This window comes from Aspergillus tanneri (assembly GCF_003426965.1).
Source record: "Aspergillus tanneri strain NIH1004 chromosome Unknown AapTan_2_pilon_pilon_pilon, whole genome shotgun sequence".
Lineage (NCBI taxonomy): Eukaryota > Fungi > Ascomycota > Eurotiomycetes > Eurotiales > Aspergillaceae > Aspergillus > Aspergillus tanneri.
The window spans coordinates 2,621,668-2,641,873 of NW_022984629.1; the positions used below are offsets into that span (position 1 = coordinate 2,621,668).

The 20,206-nt window shown below is 49.7% G+C and overlaps 9 protein-coding genes across 9 annotated transcripts; 5 read left to right on the plus strand and 4 right to left on the minus strand.

Annotated features, from left to right (window-relative positions):
- Nucleotides 1-1,720: 1,720 nt before the first annotated feature.
- On the plus strand, nt 1,721-2,902 carry ATNIH1004_000849 (uncharacterized protein; the record flags this gene model as incomplete). The annotated part of the gene is made up of 1 exon (XM_033565553.1): nt 1,721-2,902. The coding sequence occupies one exon, from the start codon at nt 1,721-1,723 to the stop codon at nt 2,900-2,902; it is 1,182 nt and encodes a 393-aa protein (XP_033431310.1).
- A 1,308-nt stretch (nt 2,903-4,210) lies between these two features.
- Nucleotides 4,211-5,474, plus strand: ATNIH1004_000850 (protein ERV29; the record flags this gene model as incomplete). Its single annotated transcript, XM_033565554.1, has 5 exons — nt 4,211-4,377; nt 4,519-4,631; nt 4,706-5,199; nt 5,264-5,328; nt 5,402-5,474. 5 exons carry the CDS (start codon nt 4,211-4,213, stop codon nt 5,472-5,474), a joined length of 912 nt encoding a protein of 303 aa, XP_033431311.1.
- Nucleotides 5,475-6,547: 1,073 nt separating this feature from the next.
- Nucleotides 6,548-7,723, minus strand: ATNIH1004_000851 (uncharacterized protein; the record flags this gene model as incomplete). The annotated part of the gene is made up of 1 exon (XM_033565555.1): nt 6,548-7,723. One exon carries the CDS (start codon nt 7,721-7,723, stop codon nt 6,548-6,550), a length of 1,176 nt encoding a protein of 391 aa, XP_033431312.1.
- Nucleotides 7,724-9,202: 1,479 nt separating this feature from the next.
- ATNIH1004_000852 (U6 snRNA-associated Sm-like protein LSm8) lies at nt 9,203-9,589 on the minus strand (the record flags this gene model as incomplete). The annotated part of the gene is made up of 2 exons (XM_033565556.1): nt 9,203-9,474; nt 9,565-9,589. The coding sequence occupies 2 exons, from the start codon at nt 9,587-9,589 to the stop codon at nt 9,203-9,205; spliced, it is 297 nt and encodes a 98-aa protein (XP_033431313.1).
- A 767-nt stretch (nt 9,590-10,356) lies between these two features.
- On the minus strand, nt 10,357-11,765 carry ATNIH1004_000853 (putative proline-rich, actin-associated protein Vrp1; the record flags this gene model as incomplete). The annotated part of the gene is made up of 2 exons (XM_033565557.1): nt 10,357-11,592; nt 11,649-11,765. 2 exons carry the CDS (start codon nt 11,763-11,765, stop codon nt 10,357-10,359), a joined length of 1,353 nt encoding a protein of 450 aa, XP_033431314.1.
- A 163-nt stretch (nt 11,766-11,928) lies between these two features.
- ATNIH1004_000854 (uncharacterized protein) lies at nt 11,929-13,296 on the plus strand (the record flags this gene model as incomplete). The annotated part of the gene is made up of 1 exon (XM_033565558.1): nt 11,929-13,296. One exon carries the CDS (start codon nt 11,929-11,931, stop codon nt 13,294-13,296), a length of 1,368 nt encoding a protein of 455 aa, XP_033431315.1.
- Nucleotides 13,297-13,564: 268 nt separating this feature from the next.
- On the minus strand, nt 13,565-14,443 carry CRP74 (60S ribosomal protein uL1; the record flags this gene model as incomplete). The annotated part of the gene is made up of 4 exons (XM_033565559.1): nt 13,565-13,827; nt 13,885-14,078; nt 14,181-14,358; nt 14,425-14,443. 4 exons carry the CDS (start codon nt 14,441-14,443, stop codon nt 13,565-13,567), a joined length of 654 nt encoding a protein of 217 aa, XP_033431316.1.
- A 1,065-nt stretch (nt 14,444-15,508) lies between these two features.
- ATNIH1004_000856 (uncharacterized protein) lies at nt 15,509-17,676 on the plus strand (the record flags this gene model as incomplete). The annotated part of the gene is made up of 8 exons (XM_033565560.1): nt 15,509-15,751; nt 15,815-15,843; nt 15,904-15,943; nt 15,993-16,287; nt 16,342-16,455; nt 16,504-16,829; nt 16,879-17,271; nt 17,326-17,676. The coding sequence occupies 8 exons, from the start codon at nt 15,509-15,511 to the stop codon at nt 17,674-17,676; spliced, it is 1,791 nt and encodes a 596-aa protein (XP_033431317.1).
- Nucleotides 17,677-19,321: 1,645 nt separating this feature from the next.
- arfA (putative ADP-ribosylation factor) lies at nt 19,322-20,134 on the plus strand (the record flags this gene model as incomplete). Its single annotated transcript, XM_033565561.1, has 4 exons — nt 19,322-19,469; nt 19,586-19,830; nt 19,912-19,977; nt 20,042-20,134. 4 exons carry the CDS (start codon nt 19,322-19,324, stop codon nt 20,132-20,134), a joined length of 552 nt encoding a protein of 183 aa, XP_033431318.1.
- Nucleotides 20,135-20,206: the final 72 nt, after the last annotated feature.

Here is a 20,206-nt window from a genome sequence, read left to right on the forward strand (position 1 = left end):
TATAGGTATGCCCACCCTCACCTGACTCCGGATATTCAGGAAGAGTAAGAGAATATTCAATTTTATGAGTAATCAATCGTGTTTGCATGCCATTTGTTAGAACAGTAGGAATTACTTCCTAATAACTAGTTAGTAACTAGTTATCAACTAATTATAATCACAAATGTAATATAATAATGGCAAACCTGATCGATTTCATTAAAATTCTCAGCATCTGAGCCCTCATCCTGGCTGAGGTAGGCAACATCACTCGTAGTACTCATCTTTGTATAATGGAAACTAGTATATAACTAGTTATGAAGCACTTAGAAACTGGTTGTGTTTTTTCGAAATTCTGCCGCGGACGGAAATGGAATAGGGAGATGGTAAAGTAATGAAAAATTTAGGTCGCGCAACATGGATTAAATACAAAGCTGTTGGCGGGAGGTCAGCTGACCTCCAAAGGCGGTTAGGCTTGTTGCGCGAGGTTTGCCCCACGTGCGACTGACCTGTAGTCACGACTATGTAACCTAAGGATATGGACCTAGTTACCTAGGGCTCTTTTGCCGCTATTAGGTTAGCTCCCAGGTGACTGTCCAGGTCCTGTCATGGTATCGGTATTACAACTCCTCTCTTCGCCAAGAATGGGATTTATTGCTGAGGTTTCGTCTATGTAGTTCTATGTGCGGAGTAGTAGAAAGTACATTACTATCAACGGGGGGAAAAGACGGGGTTACCGGCGAATAGAATCCCGAGGACACATAGATCTTCCCCGCGAGGAATCGAGTTTTGTATTGATTTCTACTCGTAGGTTCTTAGGTAAGTGCCTATGTAGCTAGTTAGTTATGTATAGCTTCACTTTAGGTGATTCCGGTAGCTATAAGCATTCAATACTTAAGATTTACCATGATTCAAATGGATAATCGATCTATGATAGTTTATTAGAGAACTCTGGAACAAGTACTGTTATAATAAATTCACAGTGGAGACGCTAGTGTATCGTAACTAATACTCATCATGAATACCGCTGACTACGCCCCTTCATCTCAAGCCCTCGACCGTGTCCTCTTCTGGCTGCCTCTTCCACTCTCTTCGCCCACCATCTGCTTCCTTCATTTTTCTCCCTCCTTCATCTCGCCTTTTTCTTGCTCCTCCGCTCCCCTTCCCTCTTGAGGTGATTGGCCGCTTCGATGCTCCTTCGGTGACCTCGCTTCTTTCGCCTTCTATCCCGTGCTCGTCTCCCGCCCTCGAGACACTTTCAAAGCGCTCATCTCCGACCAGCGAGCGCATCGACGATCCTGTCACCTCTTCCTGCTTACTTGTTACAATAGCCCGACCTTGTGCGAGCTCAAGTTTCGAACTCAGCAGATAAGTCCCCGGCATCGCTGTCCAATTCGTCGGTGTCCGAGGACCGCGAACGCAATCTGGCCTTTGCAACCTTCGCTTCTGTCGCCCACCGTCGCCTGATGTTTTGAAGCTGGATTAAACGCGCGCGAGAGATCGCTTGATATTCCCTCTTCTCAATTGGTGTTTTATTTTCCCTTGTTTTCCTTTTTCTTTCTCCCCCCCCCCTCAGTGGTCACCCATCATTGACTTCCGGCGCCATCGGTGGCTTTGTCATTGTGCCTTTTACGACCCTTGCTACGTCACAGTAAGAATAAACAGCGAAAGTGGGTTTCTTTGGTGACATCCTCTTGCTCGTGTGCATGAGCTGATAGTGAATGTATAGTATTTAATGACGATGAATCCGTATCTCAGCTGGGCGATCCTGCTGGTTGTGGCAGGTGGCCTGGGCTGGTATTACAATGGCCCCACTCCCAAGATTAATGCCCCTTTCAAACCTGTCGTGGAGAAGACAGAAATTACATCGGCTGTGAAGAAGCCAAAACGCAAGGCGAGGAAGTCTCCCGAGCCCTCGTCTTCTCCCGCTCCAAAGATCGAGCAGAAGTCTACATATGAGCCTGCGGCTCAGGAATCTGACAAGCCGGATGAGGAGATCGATCAGAAGGAAATGGCCAAGCGCTTCACGGCAGTGAAGAACGGAACCATTGCTCAATCCAGCGACAGCGGCAGTAAGTCCCAGAAGAAGAAGAACAATAAGAGGGCCACCCTCAATCAGCCGGAGAATGGCAACAGCGAGCGGTCCGCCTCGCGTGTTTCTACCCGCACTTCGTCTACCACGGGAGCTGATGCGGATGATGACCTCTCCCCTGCTGGTTCCCCCTCCGTCAATGCCACCGTTCCTTCCACTGGTTATGTCTCGGATATGCTCGAAGCACCTGCTCCTGGAGCATCGGTCCTCCGCGTCACAGGCTCTATGGATCAAGAATCCCAGAAGAAGAAACAGAAGCCTCAGTCTTTCAAGCAGGTCGAAACCAAGAAGCAGCGTCAGCAGCGCCTGAAGAATGAAGCCCGGAAGCAGCAGGTCCAGGAGGCCGAGGAGCAGCGACGTAAGCTGCTGGAGAAGCAGCGCCATACGGCTCGTGAAGCGGAGCGCCAGGAAACTCCCCAGGCTAAGCCGGCGTCTCAGACCAGCGCCTGGCAAACCAAGATCGCCAGCAACAGCTCCAACGGTGCCTCCCAGGCGGCCGCCAAGGTGGATTTGCTGGACACCTTCGAGCCGGAGAGCAAGTCGAGCCAGCCGGCACCCTCTGGCGAATGGGATCAAGGTCTCCCCTCCGAGGAGGAGCAGATGCGCATCCTCGGTGCTGGTGATGACCAGTGGACCACCGTCTCTAGCAAGAAGATTAAGAAGAAGGGTGGCAAAGATGAGAGTGAAGCCAGTGCTCCGGAGACCCAGCCCACTGCCACCTCTGCCCCTGCCCCCGTTGAACCTAAGGTGAAGGTGACCCCTACCTATCTTCCCGACATCCTTCGCTCCAAGCAGAAGGGTCACCCTCTCGACTCCGACTGGGCTGCTTAAATGAAAACTTGGCCTGGTCTAGCGCACGTGCGCCTATTTTTATTTTTGCCTTGGTTTTCTCCTACGTACCCATTTCACCTTGAGTTGTATTTATTACTTTTACGGCTTTGGCGTTTGGGGTCTTTCTATTATACCACAAAGGCACCATGCCGTTCGGCGAAGTGTTTTTTGCGTGTCGCCGATTTAGCGAAACCGACAAAAATATAAAAGAAAAAAAAAGCCTCGATTTCGAAACCACTCGCGACCAGGAAGACAAGCCCCATCCAAAACAAAAACAAAAAAAAAAGGTTATCTATTATTCCACTTTTTTCATCTTCTGTCTTACATAGAGTCATGTACTTTTTCTTTTTTTTTTTTTTTTGGCCTTTTTTATCATCGATTTTCCCTTTTTTTTTTTTTTTTTTTTTTTTAAAAAAAAAAAAAAAAAAAAAGAAGAGACATATTATTTGCTCCGATATAATTCATGAGAGAGGACGTTTCTGCCAAGGGCCCGACGTTGGACCGGGCGAATACCATGCATCTGTTGTTGCTATGTGCATTGATATTTCCATTGATATTATTATTATTCCCATGTATTTTAGCTGAATCACTAGCGATGGGGGGACATGAGCCCGGCAGGGATGCAGTTGGGGATGGAACGTTTCAGCCAGAAACCGACACCTGGCAAGTTCTCCCCCTTGGCTGGTCCGGTTCCTTGTTTCTTGGGATTGATTGTTCTTGCTCCGTAGGTCATCCACCAAAATTTTTAATCTCCTGCACCTGGAACTGTCAGTCTGGTCTTTCCTCCAGAGGGGATCACGCTCTTCCGCCGGACGTAAAGTAAAATCTATTTTTATCGATCTCAATGCAGTCCACATAGACCGATCACGGGACCAAATGCCATAGACGATGTTACGAGCCTGAAATATCAGGACACTCATTGCATAATGTCGTCATTGGCTGGTGTGATCTTGGCAATCATACCATACAGGGACTAGCGCCACCCTTTCGGTCATCGTGGCCTGAACTGTAAAGGGAAGTCACGGCGAGTCGGCGGAGAAGCTTCCATTCGTTTGTTGCTGTCCTCTTCTCTTCGCCCTCTCCCTTGGTTCGACTATTATCGTCCTGCTCAATCGTCCTATTCTTCCTCACCTTTCGTTCTGACTTCTCCGCTTTCCCGTCTTCTTACTTAGATACCTCCGCGTCCCCAGTTTGTTCTGCCTCCTCCCCGAGCGGCCGAAGGATACGAGAAACCAACCGTCTACACCTCTCTGGCTAGCCTTCTCAGTCCTCTCCCACCTCGCCCACCTCGTCCACTCTCATCCCGCCATGGCGCAAATTCGCGGCACTGCGGGCTACAATCTCGGTCATCAGAATCCGTTCCAGGGACCCAGCCGAGCAGATGCAACGAGTGACCCGAGCCCCTTGGATGCCATTCGGCAGCAAACCAGCAAGATCGAGGATTGGCTGGACACCGTGTCGGATCCTATCAAGCCGTAGGTTGCCATTTGAGATCTCCCTCTACCCTCCTTTCTTCCCCTCTCTGGTTGTGTTCGACGATCCAACCGCAAGCAAGTCCCACGAATGAGAGAGTTTCGGTTAGTCTCGCTGACACGGTGTCTTTTGTTACCCCTCAGGTACCTACCAGCCATTGGACGTTTCTTAATCGTGGTCACCTTCATTGAAGACAGTCTGCGGATCATTACACAATGGAGCGACCAACTTCTGTATCTTCGTGACTACCGGAAAAGTAAGCCTTGCTTCGTGCGCTCTCTCTCGCCCGCTGGAGTGGTCAATGGGGTCTAACTGCCGAGGTGCTTGCAGTTCCCTGGGGTATCACCCACACCTTCCTGATCGTGAACGTCATTGCGATGTCGATATGTTCTTTCCTCGTCGTGGCTCGCAGACACACCGAGATTGCGGTCGCCGGTTTGTTGGGCGTCGTCGTCACCCAGGGCCTTGGATACGGACTCATCTTCGACCTCAACTTCTTCCTGCGGAACCTCAGCGTCGTCGGCGGTCTTCTCATGGTTCTGTCCGACTCGTGGGTACGCAAGAAGTTTGTGCCCGCCGGACTACCCCAGCTCGATGAAAAGGACCGCAAGATGTACGTTCAGTTCGCCGGGCGCGTGCTGTTAATCTTCCTCTTCGTTGGGTTCGTCTTCTCCGGCCAGTGGACCTTGTGGCGAGTGATTGTCAGCCTGGTCGGCTTCGTCGCCTGCGTCATGGTCATTGTAGGCTTCAAGGCCAAGTGGAGCGCCATCATGCTCGTCGTCTTGCTGAGTGTGTTCAATGTGCTAGTCAACAACTTCTGGACTGTACGTTTGCTTGCATGAATGAGCGTGGCCCCGTCTCCTAGGACTAACCTATGGTTCTTTGCAGCTCCACCCTCACCACCCCCACAAAGATTTCGCCAAGTACGATTTTTTCCAGATCTTGTCTATTGTGTAGGTGTCCCACGAGCTTCCCCGCTTGTTCCAGTCGCCGGTGCCGTTCACTAACGATTTTTTTCTCTCTCAGCGGAGGATTGCTGCTTTTGATCAACATGGGGCCGGGCCAATTGAGTATGGATGAGAAGAAGAAAGTCTACTAAGGTAGACGACGACATCAATGGGGAATGAATGATAAAATGCGAAAACACCCTTCGTGTTGTCGTGATATTTTTTATGGGATATTCATAACTAACCCCCCCCAACGGAGTATTTATACGATCCCTTCCACGTGTTTCCCTTTCCTGCGTTTCATTTAGGTTTCATTTTCTTCGGTTCTATTTTGGAGATTCCGCTCTCAAGGAGTTCCACGACCATTTGTTGGCTATCTTCGCTGCAACAAATCCATACATCTCTGCAGCACTAAGCATGCAAGTCAAACAGTTAAAAATGCACTTCCGGATTTATACATATTGATGTATGAATGTATGCATTATATTTATCATCTGCATGTCGTAGACCATGTCCACCCGTTTGAGTGGATGGGCGATGGAGAAATTCTGGAAGTCGCTGGATATACTCTGTACAAACCGAATATAATACACAACTTTCATTAATTGATTGATTGGTAAGTTGATGGTTATAAGCAAACATTGAACGGTCTATATTAAAGAATAGAAAGTCAAGGACAAAGAAAGAAACTCAAGACTAGACATATGTTCATTAAAAGTATTATACACGAAAGTAAGAGATATAAAACAAAAAGGAAACGGACAAGGGGGAAAACTCAGATAAAGGATGGTAATCTGTGCTGTCACGATGCAGGAAGAAAGTAAGGAGAGGATGTGCATGCAGGCTTGCTTAGCTAGAAACAGACAAAAGTAGACCAGAAAGAGGAAATAGTTTACCACAAGGAAAGGAAGAATACACGAAGGTAACTGGCTAGGGCGTGTACTGGGCCGGCCACGTACATATGCACTGTGGATCTTGGACTGGAGTTTATGCTCTTTTCCAATGCGAGGGTAGATCGAGAGGTTGGAAGGAAATCAAAATGGAACCCCCCCCCCCCCCACCAAAAAAAGAGAAACACAGTCAATTGAGGCAATAGAAAGGGACCAAATGCTTTTATCCGCTGCCAACGCCGAGCAAAATCGCAAGGATGAAAATGCATCACAATGGATATTCTAAGGACAAGAGTGAGAAAGAAAAACGAGTAACCGAAAAAATCTGGGCGGGATCAGATGTCCATGCTCCATCGCCAAGGCCGTATGGGTTTGAATTGACCCAGTCCCACTTCTTCATGTGGTTCGTTGATCTCCAGGTGTAGCAACTGAACCTTTTGATTGTCGCGTGGTCCAGTAGAGAGGGTCTTCGAGATTGCGGGGCGGAAATGCTTTGCGTAGCCTTCGGTGTCCTTGGAACCGGGCCGTGAGATCGGCGTCTGCGGGGAATGCATCGAGGCTCTTGGAGACTCCAACTCAGAATCGGTGGATAAAATGGACGAATCGCATTGGAATTGAACAGAAGTCGATATAACAAAATTAGACTCATCACATCCATAGGAGGACACAGCTTGGGATGGTGGCTGAATAAGTTGGTCCTCCATTTTTGTTTTACCAGTAGTTGAGGGTTCGGGATCAATGGAGGATGTCAATGTCGGAGAGGGATTTAATGTCTTCCTTTCCGTATTCTGAGCTGATATAGGTGGCAGCTGGTAGTTTCTTTCCCCCGCTGGAGAGAACTTCTGGTAGCAACTAGTCCGAACAGACGCACTAGTACGTTCTTTTCCGGCCATAACCTTAGCACTTGGTGGTGGTTGCAACATCCATCGAGTTTCAGCCCTACTCTTCGGTCCACTAACAATGGGAGGGTGGAGGTCATTAACCGGGGGTACCCGAGCGATATAATACTTGCTGGGTTCCTTCACATCCGTTCGACCGCGTCCCGAGAGACCAACCGAAGACCCTTTGACCTCCACTTCCTGTCCCCATAGTGGTTCGTCTTCACGCTGATATCGCATGCGATTCCACCGGTCACTGACAGGCTGCATCAGACTGCCTTTGTCCTTCTTCTGTGCCGAACCTCCGGTGCGTGGTACGTCGTTCGCTGAATTCGCAGACTGTGCATCCGTGTTCCAGCTGTCCGTCCGGCGGTGAGTGTTCCGAAGACCGCCCCTTCGTGCCGGAGGGCCCGGTCCCAGAGTAATCTCTTCCATCCATCCCTGGTTGGTACTAAACGGCGTAGGCTGTGGAAACGGTCGAGGCTGATCGGTAACAATGGCATCGAGTTTCTCCTTTTCACGCTGCGATCGGGCGGCATCCTTCCTGCGTTTTCGACGGTCGACGGAACTCGCACATGGAGTGCACGTGGCATAGTAGAAGACAGCCGACTGAGCACCTCGATAGAGCCACATAGCGCAGGATCGGAAGCGGTGAGGAAGAGATGAGAAGTCTCAGTCAAGTTAACAATCAGGCGCTCACGAGGCCAAAATGGCCCGAGGACACAATCGAGTAAAACCTGACACTTTTCGCGACGGTGATAGCAACATGAAGGGCGTACGGGAATTCAGGCTTGATATCAAGCGGCAAATGGTGGGAAGCAAGGAATGGAGGTCGCCCAGCGACCTACAACGTCTCGAAGGGGGGAAAGAATCCGATAGGGAGAAATCAGGGGTCTAGGAGGGAAAATCAAAGGAGGAGGACGATAAATAGAGGCGAAGAGAGGGAAAGAAAGTGGAAAAGGAACAAAACAGAACAACGGAGAGAAAAGAGAGAGAGCGAGAGTGAGAGAAAGAGAGTGAGACCGTCAGGGGAAGAGGATGAGGACGGTTGGCTCAACTTGGCAAGGGCGGGGCGCGCGGCAGAGAAACGGCGCTACGGTCACGCGGCTGGTCACTACAACTAAATTGTCTCTCATACAATATGGTACTCCGTCTAGTACAGAACGGCGTATGCGGTCGATATTTATTTCTGACCATTTCTGACCATCTCTCAAGAACTGCCACTGAGAGAGGCCTATATGAGCTGGGCACCAAGGGTTGTCTGGGCCAATGCGCTCGTCTCTAATCCCCTTCGTTAGTCGCTATTAATTAACTCTGACGTAGGATGGTCTAGAGTGCTTCCGATCCTGGTGCCAAGCTGACCATCCCCAAAGGTCCTAATGGCTGATACTGGTTCAAACGTCCTATGTATCAGATATCGTATTGAAATTACATGGAAATGCTCTCAGAAATGCTAGCTAGACGTGCAAAAAAAGAAAGAAAAAAAAAAGAGAAACAAATCGGTGTGCAATTGCCCTAGTATCCAAACTAAGCGACCAAAAAAAGGCTGTAGAAATCAAAGGGCGAAAATGAAAAGTGTTGCCTACTGCTCGCTTCCCTAAGTACACTTCTCCCTTGCACCCATCAACGAATAATCATGGAACAACGAAGCACCATGTGTATTAAATCCTTGTTCCATTCCCTGTTCTGTGGCTCCGGCTATCACCAATCAAAATCCCAGTGTATATTCGTAGCATCATTTGTCGATTCCAAGGTCGCCCAAGAGCACGTCACCGTCCACTCCCAGGCCACAGCTATTATATGATGTATGTCATGATATCGGTCGAGATATCAATTACCATGCAAGTCATTGCTCTGCATAGTGGCTGAGAAGCGAGAACACTCCCCGCCTCATGGCAACAAGTGCAGAGAGGAAGCGCACTACCTGCGCAATACCTGACTGCTACCTTCTCCATGGGAAATACAAAATCACCAAAGCCACATTATCACGTTTCGATCGTCCACATCAATCGTGTAAAAATAGAGTCCCGTTTCTCCCTTCTCCCTCCCTTCCTCTCTCTCGCCTCCCCCCAACGGAATCGTCGCTCCGAGATATAAGGTTAGCATCATGTCTCATGCATTCTTGGTGCTCCGGACCACCTCGCCCTTAACTTTGCTCCAATCAACATCATTATCAATGCCCTCGTCCACTTCACCGCATAGCACCACATTATCGCCTCGAATGAGGTACAGGCCATGTTCAATCTGCGAGCTCGGCTCCGGGTCGTCCGGGGTCCGAATAATCCGTTCAATGGTATCCATGAGGACCAGGTTCGTCAGCTGATCGGTAGAGAGGAGGGTCCCGAGAAGGGTCCGCCCATCGACCGTCAGAATCAGGACCTTTTCTACAAGTTGAATCAATATGTTAGTATTGCTCCGGGGGAGGGACAGTCGGTTTCCATTGGCGATAAAGGGAGAGCAAAGGAGACACTTACTGTTGATATAGGAATGAAGCGACATGGCGAGGAGTTAGGAGCAACTGAAAGGAGGAAACGAAAGTAGAGAACGAGACGTGCGTAAACCAAGCCCCCAACAAGACCCGAGGCACCACCCGGCGCAGGGTTCGAGCTGTCGCTCTTTCTCACAAACCAAGATATCCCCAATTCGCTCAATCTTCTGCTGTGTTTTGGGATCTTGTAGTAGAAAGTGAAGTCGATAGCTTGTCAAATAGTTGAAAGTCAGCCGATATAGAGCAAAATGCTAGAGGCTGCCGTCGAGAGTTGACGCGTTGTGAGATCGCGTGTAGTGCCAAATTTTCTTTTTTTTCTTCTGTATTTTTTGCCCACGCAGAACACGGCGCTGTATACCACCTTTTTGAAGATCAATATAATAGCGGAGTCTCAAAATGATCGGCAGGCCTCTGTTTGAGCGGTTCAGTTGCACGCCGCAGCAACGATGTCTTGCTTCACAACGGCAATATGCCGTATCGTCACGTGATTGGATCTTTGACCTGGCTTGCCCAAACTACAGCCAGCTACTCCGTACCAATGGATTAGATATCCTCGGTGTCCTTCAAGCCCACCTAGAATGTACTAGATCTCCATACAGGAAGGCAGAAGGGAGAATCATAAGGAGGAAGTGGAGGAAGGGGCTCTTAAATTGCTAATTTGTACATGAAAAAATGCGGCTTCGTTCCTAGTGTTTACTAGCTATCCTTGTAATAACAATACGCAAGTCGTGCTGCAGACCGTTAATCTGCAAGCTTGCCGTTGTCCGTGATGGCGGTCTCAGCCACTTAAAGCGCTCAAACTCAATGGCACACTGCTGCCACGACCAGCCCGATACCGACGGGAACCTCCAGTGAATGGGCGGGGCTTAGGAAGTAATCCTTCGCTTTGGAATTTAAACCGATTGTCATCTATCATAATCATCCCGTGCGCACCTGCGTTTCGCGGATTTGATCCCGGCGACGGCCCGCCGTTGCTGAGGGTATAAGCGCTCGGATCCAGAGTAGAACGGTCGGCGAGATGAGTGGCCTGAGGTTCGTGCGAGGCTGGGCGCGGAGGTGGCTCACTTGGAGGTGCAGTGGGAGGAGGTGGAGGAGGCACTGATGGGGCAGACGCAGCTGGAGGGGGCGGCGGCGGAGCCGATGGGGTCGGCTGGTTATGACCAAGCGCATTCCTCGCAGCTTGGATTGCTATCGAGGCAGCCCCCGTGCTGTTCGGCGGTTGCGGTGCGGATGCTGCAGGTGGTGGGGGAGTAGATCGTGCCGGCGCTGGAGGTGGTGGCCGGGGCGGAGCGGAAGCCGTAGGCGGAGGCGGAGGTGGCGCCGCTGGACTGGTAGAAGGGGGCGGAGGTGGTGGCATGGGAGCCGATGTTTTCCTTAAGGACACAGGGGGCGGTGGGGGTTGCTTTGCTGCCCCCGGGGGTGGAGGGGGTGCGCGGGGAGGCGGTGCATCTTGGGTAGCTTTGGCCGAATGAGCCGAAACAGTCGACGATGGTCTCGGTGCTGGTCGTGGGGGAGGCTTGCGCAAGTTATTAACTAGAGGATTAATCGGAGGAGCAGGAGGGGATTCTGTAGAATGTGGACGTGGAGGTGGACGTGCCCCTGGCAGTTTCGGGGCAGGCGCAGCAGGAGGGTTGGGTAAATGCGAGGCATCGGAATCTGATAAATATGGAGAGTCCTTGTTGGCCCCAGTATCCACACCCCCTCCTCGGCTGCGCAGTTTGGGCATGCCTCCGGCGAAGAGGCCGCCAAGTTGAGGAGCTGTCGGAGCAGCTGAGCTACTATCGACCCCTGAGCCAGTGTCACTATTACTTCTGAGTCTGTTCGCAGCCCCGGCAGGAGGGGCGGGGGGTGCAAGTCCACTGGGAGGCTTTGCCATCACAGGAACAGGTGGTGCTCCCCCAACTGGAGGCCCAGAGGCTTTGGCACCTCCGCCTGCGATCAATGGCGCGGATCTATCATTGGTTACTGTCTTCTTTAACCGGGTGCCTTTGGAGATATCTGAAAGTAGTGCACTCTAGCAAAGTAGTCAGCCAATTGAAAACACTCATGCTTCCAACCCACTAAGCTCACCCTATCCTTCACTTCTGACTTCGCTGGTCTATTGGGTAAACCCCCGGGAGGGGGTGGGGGAGGAGGAGGACCTCCCATCCCGCCGGGCGGCGGCGGCGGAGGAGGCGGAGGAGGCATTCTTTGAGGCGAGATACAGAGAGGTTATCAAGAGTAAGCTGTTGCGATCACGAAGGGATCAACTGCCTGAGATCGGGCAGAACATTTGTAGTTTGCCTTGGTAAGAGGGTGGGAGTAATCAAGGCAGCCTAGGTGATGGGAGGTGTAGGAAGGTTACCTAAGCATGGCGCCGGCAGTATCTCTCCGCCTTGTTATTCGGGTTTCTCTTGACGGCTATGCTTGTACCTGCATCTCCCATGCGCACTCGCTGTTCAGCATGAAAGGCATTGCTTTAAGAGGACAAAGGGCTTCAAGATCCCAGGCTCTCGTCTGCCAATTATGCCAAGTATCAACACCCGCAACTCCCCGATCTCGAACACAACTCCCCCGATCTTTTACACCATTCATTCCAATCTCTCCCAGAATTGAGCTCGGACAATGGAGACCTAAGAAAGCCTTGCGGAGCAATTGGGGCTCTATCAGTATCAGTGCTAGACGATATACTTCCAACCCCTCTCAGACAGCGGTTCTTAATCCAGAAAAGACATTGGAACAAATAGAGCGTGACTCTGTCAAACTCCGCGCATCGGATTCAGTGCCGTCTGACGAGTCGGTTTTACGGCTACTTCGGAGTTGTCAGGACGTCGCAGAGATTCTTGTGTCTTCAAACCCAGAGGGATTAGAATTATCGTCCAAGCAAAATGGAGATAACGCAGTGTCGTCTCTATTGGACCTAGAGGAAAAGAAAAGCAGCGGGAAGCAGTCTAAAGCCCCCAGGCTACAGCAGTCACAGTTAGCTGATTCACTTTCACGGATCACCTACGACCTGTTAACCGACAAGAAAGTATTCATTTCACCCGAAGTACTGGCCAGTTACACCAAAATCCAAACTTTGCTCAAACAAGGCCAGAGTTTCCCCGAGATCTTCTACCTTTACGCACACAAGCCGGTCCCGGAAGAGAACAGTTCGCCTATTAGATATCATAAGTCCAACCCCAAGAATGTCAATAGTGCAGTACCTACGGAACTGGCCCACCTGGCTCTGGATATTGCTATCGAGCAGCGCAATCTCTCTCTCGTTCTCGCCATTATCGATAACACTTTCTGCGCCCCCGCATTTCATCGAGCAAAGCTCTTTAAAAAGGCAGTTGTTCCACTTGGGGGCTTGGCTGCCACACCAGCTGCCTGCTATGCAATTGCCTCCTGGGCCTCGACTTTGCAAAATACAATGGACCCGAGCATGGCGACGGGTATCGCGTTCGCAGCGAGTCTTGCGTACGTCGGAGGAGTGTCTTCAGTTGGTCTATTGGCTATCACGACTGCCAATGATCAAATGCAGCGCGTGACGTGGCTGCCTGGAATCCCGCTGCGGCATCGCTGGCTGCGAGAAGAAGAACGCGCCGCGCTGGATAAGGTCGCCGTTGCATGGGGCTTTAAGAACGTCACATTCTGGGGCGAAGAAGAGGGGGAAGAATGGGAGAACCTGCGGGAGTTTATCGGTATGAGGGGCATGATTTTGGATAAGACAGATTTGATGCCAGGAATGCAATGAGCGAAGTATTAGCGAAGTCCTCATTATGTATACTACACTTTTTTCCTTTTCTCTGTGGCATAATTTTTCTTCATGTATCCTATTCAGCGAACCAGGCTTCTCATGCTCGGGCAAGTTAACTAGTTGAGTGACACTGCTACGATGGATTTGGAAACATAAATAGAAACCAAGGTGAGTTATATTTCCATTTTTATTAATACTATGGCACACATAAGCCCACTTTTCAGCTCCTAGAATTCCCACACGCAACCCTAAATGCGTCAAACATCTAGTACAGGCGCTTGGGGGGAGACATAGTAGCCTTGAGGACAAGGCTACCAACGTTCTGCCAGCCCTTTTTCAGCAGGGAGACGAGGTAGTTGATGGCCAACATGACATTGGCAACCAGCTCATCCTCGGTCATGCCAACGTTGCCGACGGCAACACCAAGACAGAGCACCTTCTTAAGCTGGAACTTGATGGTGGACTTGACGTCGGTGACCTTACTGGCCATATCCTCGTTGTGGGAGACGGGGGTAGGGAATTTACCAGCTGCGACAGGCGTTAACTTTACGGCGGATACGGCCGAGTGGACAGCTAATGACTTACCCTTGGAAAGACCGGGACCCAAGAGACGAGGAATCTGCTTGATGAGAGTTTCGGAAGCAAGGAAAGCATCGTACTTGCGAGCGAGCTTCTTGATGAGCTTCTTGTTCTTGTTCAGCTTCTTGAGGTCATCAGTAGACATAGCGTCAATGCCGTGGTGCTTAGCACGGTCAAGATCGTGCTGGTCACCAAGAACACTAAATCCATCCACCCGTTAGCACATTCTGAATCATTCCGCGTCCGTCATCCCATCTAATCCACGTTCGGTATCATCCAAAACAGTGGCTGCTTCCACTTACCAGAGGCTCATGTTGGGGCGGGGAACGGTAGGCAGCTTGATGGTGCCAGAGAAACGCTTGTCACGCTGGGGGTCATAGTTCTTCAGACCGATCTGAAGCTCAACAGTCTCGATGAAGTTTCTCTTCTTCTCATTCTGAGAGTAGTCGAGCAGCTGCTGGACATTCTGGCGCACTCCGGCTAGAAATGGCGATGAACATTAGCAAAGCGTCGTGGTGCGGTAGACGCGGACAGAAATCGACATACCGACTGTAATCTTAGACATGATGGCGACAGTCTTCCAAAAGAATCGTTTTCAAATCCTTATGGTGTGGCTCTGCGTTGAATATCGGTGCAAGGACGAGAGAAAAAGAGCCTTGGGCGGTAGCCACCGTAAGAAAATCACGTCTCCGCTTGTGGGTGTCGCATTAAGCTAGCTGTGTTAGGACTAGCTTTGCCCTAAGTCACTACAATTGTCTGACTAATCAATGTGTTGAGGCCTAGGATATCAGGCCACAATCTGGCACTACTCCTGGTCTACATAATCCCATTGTAAGGCATCAAGATAGAATAATGCGTCAAGGAGCAAGAGGCTCAATTTTGAGTAAGCCGGTTCCAGTATTCCAATTCTTAGCACTTGATGGCCTCTCCAGTATTATGAACAGCCTTGCTGGTACTCACTATGGCTGCAGTTTTCAGTCAACCTGTTAGCGCTGTCGTAAACTACCTTATAGAAAAAAAGCTCCTGGGATTTGGTTACATAGGATTTGTGTATGTGTTATTTTCTTCAAGTTGCCTATAGAGATTTTTTTTTTTTTTCCTAGAATTCTAGTACTATGGAGACTGACAATCCTGCGATCTGGTGGTGGAGTACGCTAACCCCACGTGCTAAAATATATACTTTTGCGTGGGATAAATTGGCAATCTAACAATGTACATTTGAGAAACCATAGCATTGCATCAACGGAAAAAATATCCTGGCTACTAGGCAGGCAAAAGTGTAGGAAGATGAATTAAGACCAAGGGATTGTCACCTCTCGTGTGTTTCGCCCTAGTCATCTGCAGCACTCCCGGCGGCTAAGCTTCCCTCTCAACGCTCAAATGACCGCTGTCACTAGCCTAGGGGAAGCACGAGGCTGATCGGGGCGATGAGCTAGCTGCCTATATTTAACTGCTTACTCCGTACACTAGGACACTGATCCCTTGATTGTCCTTTCGCTCCGTCGTTGCATTCGTCGCCCTCGAAATATTTCTTGGTTTACCCTCGTGTTTACAGTGCTGGAGCTTCGCCTTGTTTCTTAATTTCCTAGGATACGACCACACAGTTGCAAGTTACCCAGGTGATAGGACCATGACCGATTCTTCGCAACTACCATATCCACAGACTCCGCACGACTACTATTCCAGTTTCACTGGCTGTCCGACCATCCAAAACGGATTCCACGACATCGATGATGAAACTCATTTCCGAATCTACCTAGGACAGCTTCAATCGTCACAAACGCAGAATTTCATCTTGGATTTTGGTAACGATGATGCCTGGTGCGCAGTGAATCTCAACAAAAATGACATAGCGCTGTTATTGCGGAAACCTGTATGTGAATAGGGAAACCCTTTTGTTATATGAACGTACCAGCTAACTTGTGTTTACTTCTAGAAACCAAAATGCTTTGGGACAAGATGGATGTGAGATGCATAGCCAATCGCTGGGGCATGACTAGAGTCCGTGCCGCTGACAAGATTCAGTAACATTTGGAACCCAGAAGTGCAGAAGGAATCCATCAAGGTCGGATGAAACTCTGTTTCCTGCTATCGTAAACTGACGACCGATGCAGGCTATCACCGGACACTATGGCGTCTCAGAACGGTTGCAAGGAATGATGTGTACTGACCCTGTGGAACGTCAAAAAAAAGAGACTACCTCTCAGCCTTCAGAAAACTTGCCGAAAAGTCCGAGCACCAATCGATTGCCTCATGTCTCCCGCATGGACGATCTTGAGGAAGCACCCGGTTTGAAGGACGTGATGGATCCGGAAAAGATACAGACGGTAGCATCCTTCAGGGGACTTACATTTGCGCATGTGGTAAATCAAATATGGCACTTTTGCTCCGTCGACCATGGCCAGAGATGTACTAGCCCCCTTATTCTCTTGTCTTTATTGATTGTACTGACCCACGACAAAGACACTTGTGTTGGATACAATTCCCTTTATGTATTGTCTAATTACGATTCAACTAATGGGAAAGGCCTTCCTGATGGAAGACGACTATGGTCATGGCTTATCTTGTGCGATGATGGTGAGATCGCGCTGAGCACCCTCAAAGACTCAACACTGACTTTTCTAGGTACGGTCGTTTCGATCCAGGAGAATCCGTTTCCGGGCCTTTATGGACCACCACCGAAAGAGTTGAAGTCTGTACTAGGGGTAATCCGCAGAAATGTCCAATTCATATTTTCAGGGGTGTCAAAACAGCATTCTGCCGCATCTGAGAGTGACTCTTTGGTAACAATCAGGGTGCGGCCTTCTCACGGCAGTGACCCCGATCAGGCGAGTATCAAACAAGAGGATGGCCCTAGTCTGCTCTTTTATTATATCTTTGACGACTGGATATCAACCTATGCACTGGTGGCAAAACGCGAGCATGCCTATGGAGTAGAACTTGATGAACTGGTGAGAGCCACCGTTCAATGCCCCAATCTCTCGTTCTGACACATTGTAGAGAGAACGAATGCTAAAAAGGCCGGATGTCGACCTGGTGAACGAGCTACACTGGCTGGGCAGACGCTTGGCTGTTCTAAAGCGACTGTATCAGAGTTACGAACTTATTATGATGCGTATTTTGCAACGACAGCGCCTCCTCCGCGATGAAAACCGCTCACATCGCCCTCCACTACCGATTACACACATGGTCGGAGACCATGACATGGTGGACCTGCGACAGCTGACGCTCCAAAGCAGTCTCAGTCTCTCAAGCATTCCTGACACGCCCGTTGGCGTTCACCTGAGTTCTTCTGCAGTAGCTCGCTTTGAGAGACTGCTTGACCGCATAAAACTTTACTGTTTGTCTGAAATTGATACCTGTCTCACGGAGAAGGAGTCGTTGACATTTCTAGTACTGTGTCCTACCGCATCCGAATTGACATTACCAGCTAACCCTAGATTATAGAATTTCAACCTTATTGCTCTCAAGGACTCCCAGGCGGTCGAGAAACTGACGAGAATCACGGTCCTCCTCGCCAAAGTGACGATCCTGTTCCTGCCGGTCAGTCTCATGACCGGGTATTTTTCCACCGAGCTCAAAGGCGTGAAGCATGTGTATACAACCGTCGAATATTGGGCTAGCTTTGGAGTGATCATGTTTCTATCTATCGTGATGCTCACACTGTTCGGGTATCTCAGCGACACTATTGAAGGCAAGACCATTTACCAGTCACTGTCTCGAACCTTTTTCCGCAGTTCGAGGGAGAGGCTATCACATAGGAAGGAAATTCCCGAGCATCCGGGCGTCCGTTCGTGAGATAGAGGTGGAAGAGCTAGCGAGATAGGATATGAACTTAGGTGAGCATCAGCATTTGGACATGTAGATTAGTATATGTATTCGAAAGTACACGTGACAGGACTGATGCCAGAATACGAATCCATAATGCTGAGATTACCACCTACTCAGTAATGTAGTATCTACAGTAACCTTAAACGGGCGCTGTGTAGAGTGCGTATCATTCCCATCAGAAAACGTGGCAACGATTGTCACATGGGCATGAAGTCGGGTGGCTTATCTGGCTCGAAAAAGGATGAATAATACTAATGACGCGTAGGTTTTAAGTGGTCCCTCGGTAGATTCCAATTTTTTTTTTTTTAATTTGGTACATTTTTCGGGAGTACATCGATGACTTTCGAGCGCTCCGAACGATAGGAATATATTATCCTCCTACATGAATCGGTAGGTTTCTAGGGGTCTGGACAAGTGGCCAGAGATAGCCATGAAAATGAAGAGTGATCGATGTTTCGACAGACAGTGGCCCCGAGCTTCCAACCACCTCTAGATCCACTGGAACGGGGACACTTCCAAGCGTATCGGGGGCCTATCATGGGCGGGAGGATCGGGTGGAATCTGGTTCCTCTGGGCCTTTCTGGTTTGGCCTTGGAAGGGGCGAGAGAAAGGAACAGAAGAGGGACCCTATGCATGGGACTAACTAGTAGACACTGCCGAGGAACTACATACAGGGAGGAAATGGCTTGTTCACGTAGAACTCCGGAAGTAGACACAACGACAAACTTTGTAGAAAGGGTACCTAGTATCTACCTTAAATTAGTGGTTGTCATCGCAGGTGGACTAACTAATTAGTCGCCATCCTGACTAAGGAAAGGCCAAAGGTACGGGAAACACCGTGTCCTCTTTGTGGGCGAAATCAGGCATCGGCCATTGCACTGTTATAAGGGGACAAACGGTACGCTGGGATTGCACTGTTTAATGGTCCTTTTTTCCTGACTGATATCCGGACCTCACCCTAATTACTTCCATATTGCTCTGGACAAGTAAACCCATCGAACTGGATACCTCAATATAGATCGATCTGAAACTTACCGTACTCCTGTATTCCGCCCGTTTTATTTGTTGTGGTTTCGTTAGTGACGGAAGCTACGCCGGCGGCTGAATTTCTCGACCTGGCATTTTTACGCCCAAAAATTCCAACAGCGACAAAAACAGTGTCTCTGCTCCATACGACCTCCTGTTTGATTACTCTCCCGCTATCTCTATCAACGACTCTCTCTCTCCCATCGGCTTCATTTCCTTGGTAAGTCGGCATTGTCGCTTTTATTCTTTGCTTGCCGTTGGTGACCCTCCTTCTCTTTCCTCCTCCCTCGTCGTATTGCCTTGTCTCCGGTGTACGGGTTCAACCCTTTCCCACTAGTCCCCCCTGATTGTTCTTCCCCGGCGTGATCACGCTTCTTTTTCCACCTCAATCAAATCTGCCCACTTGCCCCCCATCTCACCATCACCACCCAAGTTACACCACTGTTGGTCTCCGATCCCCCCAGGATCAGTGTGCTTTGTTAGACGGTCCACCGAGGGGCTCGTTACTAGCACCATTATTTGTTTGACTGATCATATCTAACATCGCATCTTCTCAAGACCTCGACTCGATTTCGCCACCGCCAACATGGGTCTCACCTTCTCGAAGCTGTTCGACCGGCTATGGGGTAGAAAGGAGATGCGTATTCTGATGGTCGGTCTCGACGCTGCAGGAAAGACCACTATTCTGTATAAGTTGAAGTTGGGTGAAATCGTCACCACGATCCCCACAATCGGTCAGTCATCCTTCCCCCGTTGTTTTCGGCCCGCTGGATTGGTGCCTATTCGTCGCGCGAGGAGCTATCCCGATATACATATAACATATAGAGGCTGACGAGTATCTTCGGAAAAGGATTCAACGTGGAGACTGTCGAATACAAGAACATTCAATTTACCGTGTGGGACGTCGGTGGTCAGGACAAGATCCGTCCTCTCTGGAGACACTACTTCCAGAACACCCAGGGTATCATTTTCGTCGTCGATAGCAACGATCGTGACCGTATTGTCGAAGCACGGGAAGAGTTGCAGCGCATGTTGAACGAAGATGAACTCCGTGATGCTCTCCTCCTTGTTTTCGCCAACAAGCAAGATTTGCCGGTAGGAGGCTTCCCCCCTCCCCTCTCCTCACATCGGCTGTGCGACTTTATGGATACTGACGCGTCTTTTTCTGCTCTTTAGAACGCTATGAGCCCTGCCGAGATCACCCAGCAGCTTGGTCTGCAAAGCCTCACCCGCCGTCCTTGGGTAAGTTTTTGTATTTCCGTTATGGCCAGGATTCCGGACAGCAGTTTAATACAATTGATTTTAGTACATCCAATCCACCTGCGCCACCACCGGAGATGGTCTGTACGAAGGTCTGGAGTGGCTCGCCGAAACCTTGCGGAAGGTCAACCGCGACTAAACTGTTCTAATGTGATGAGTGGAAGAATACCTGGATTGTTGACTGGGAGTTCGGGATGATGGATGGGGAAAC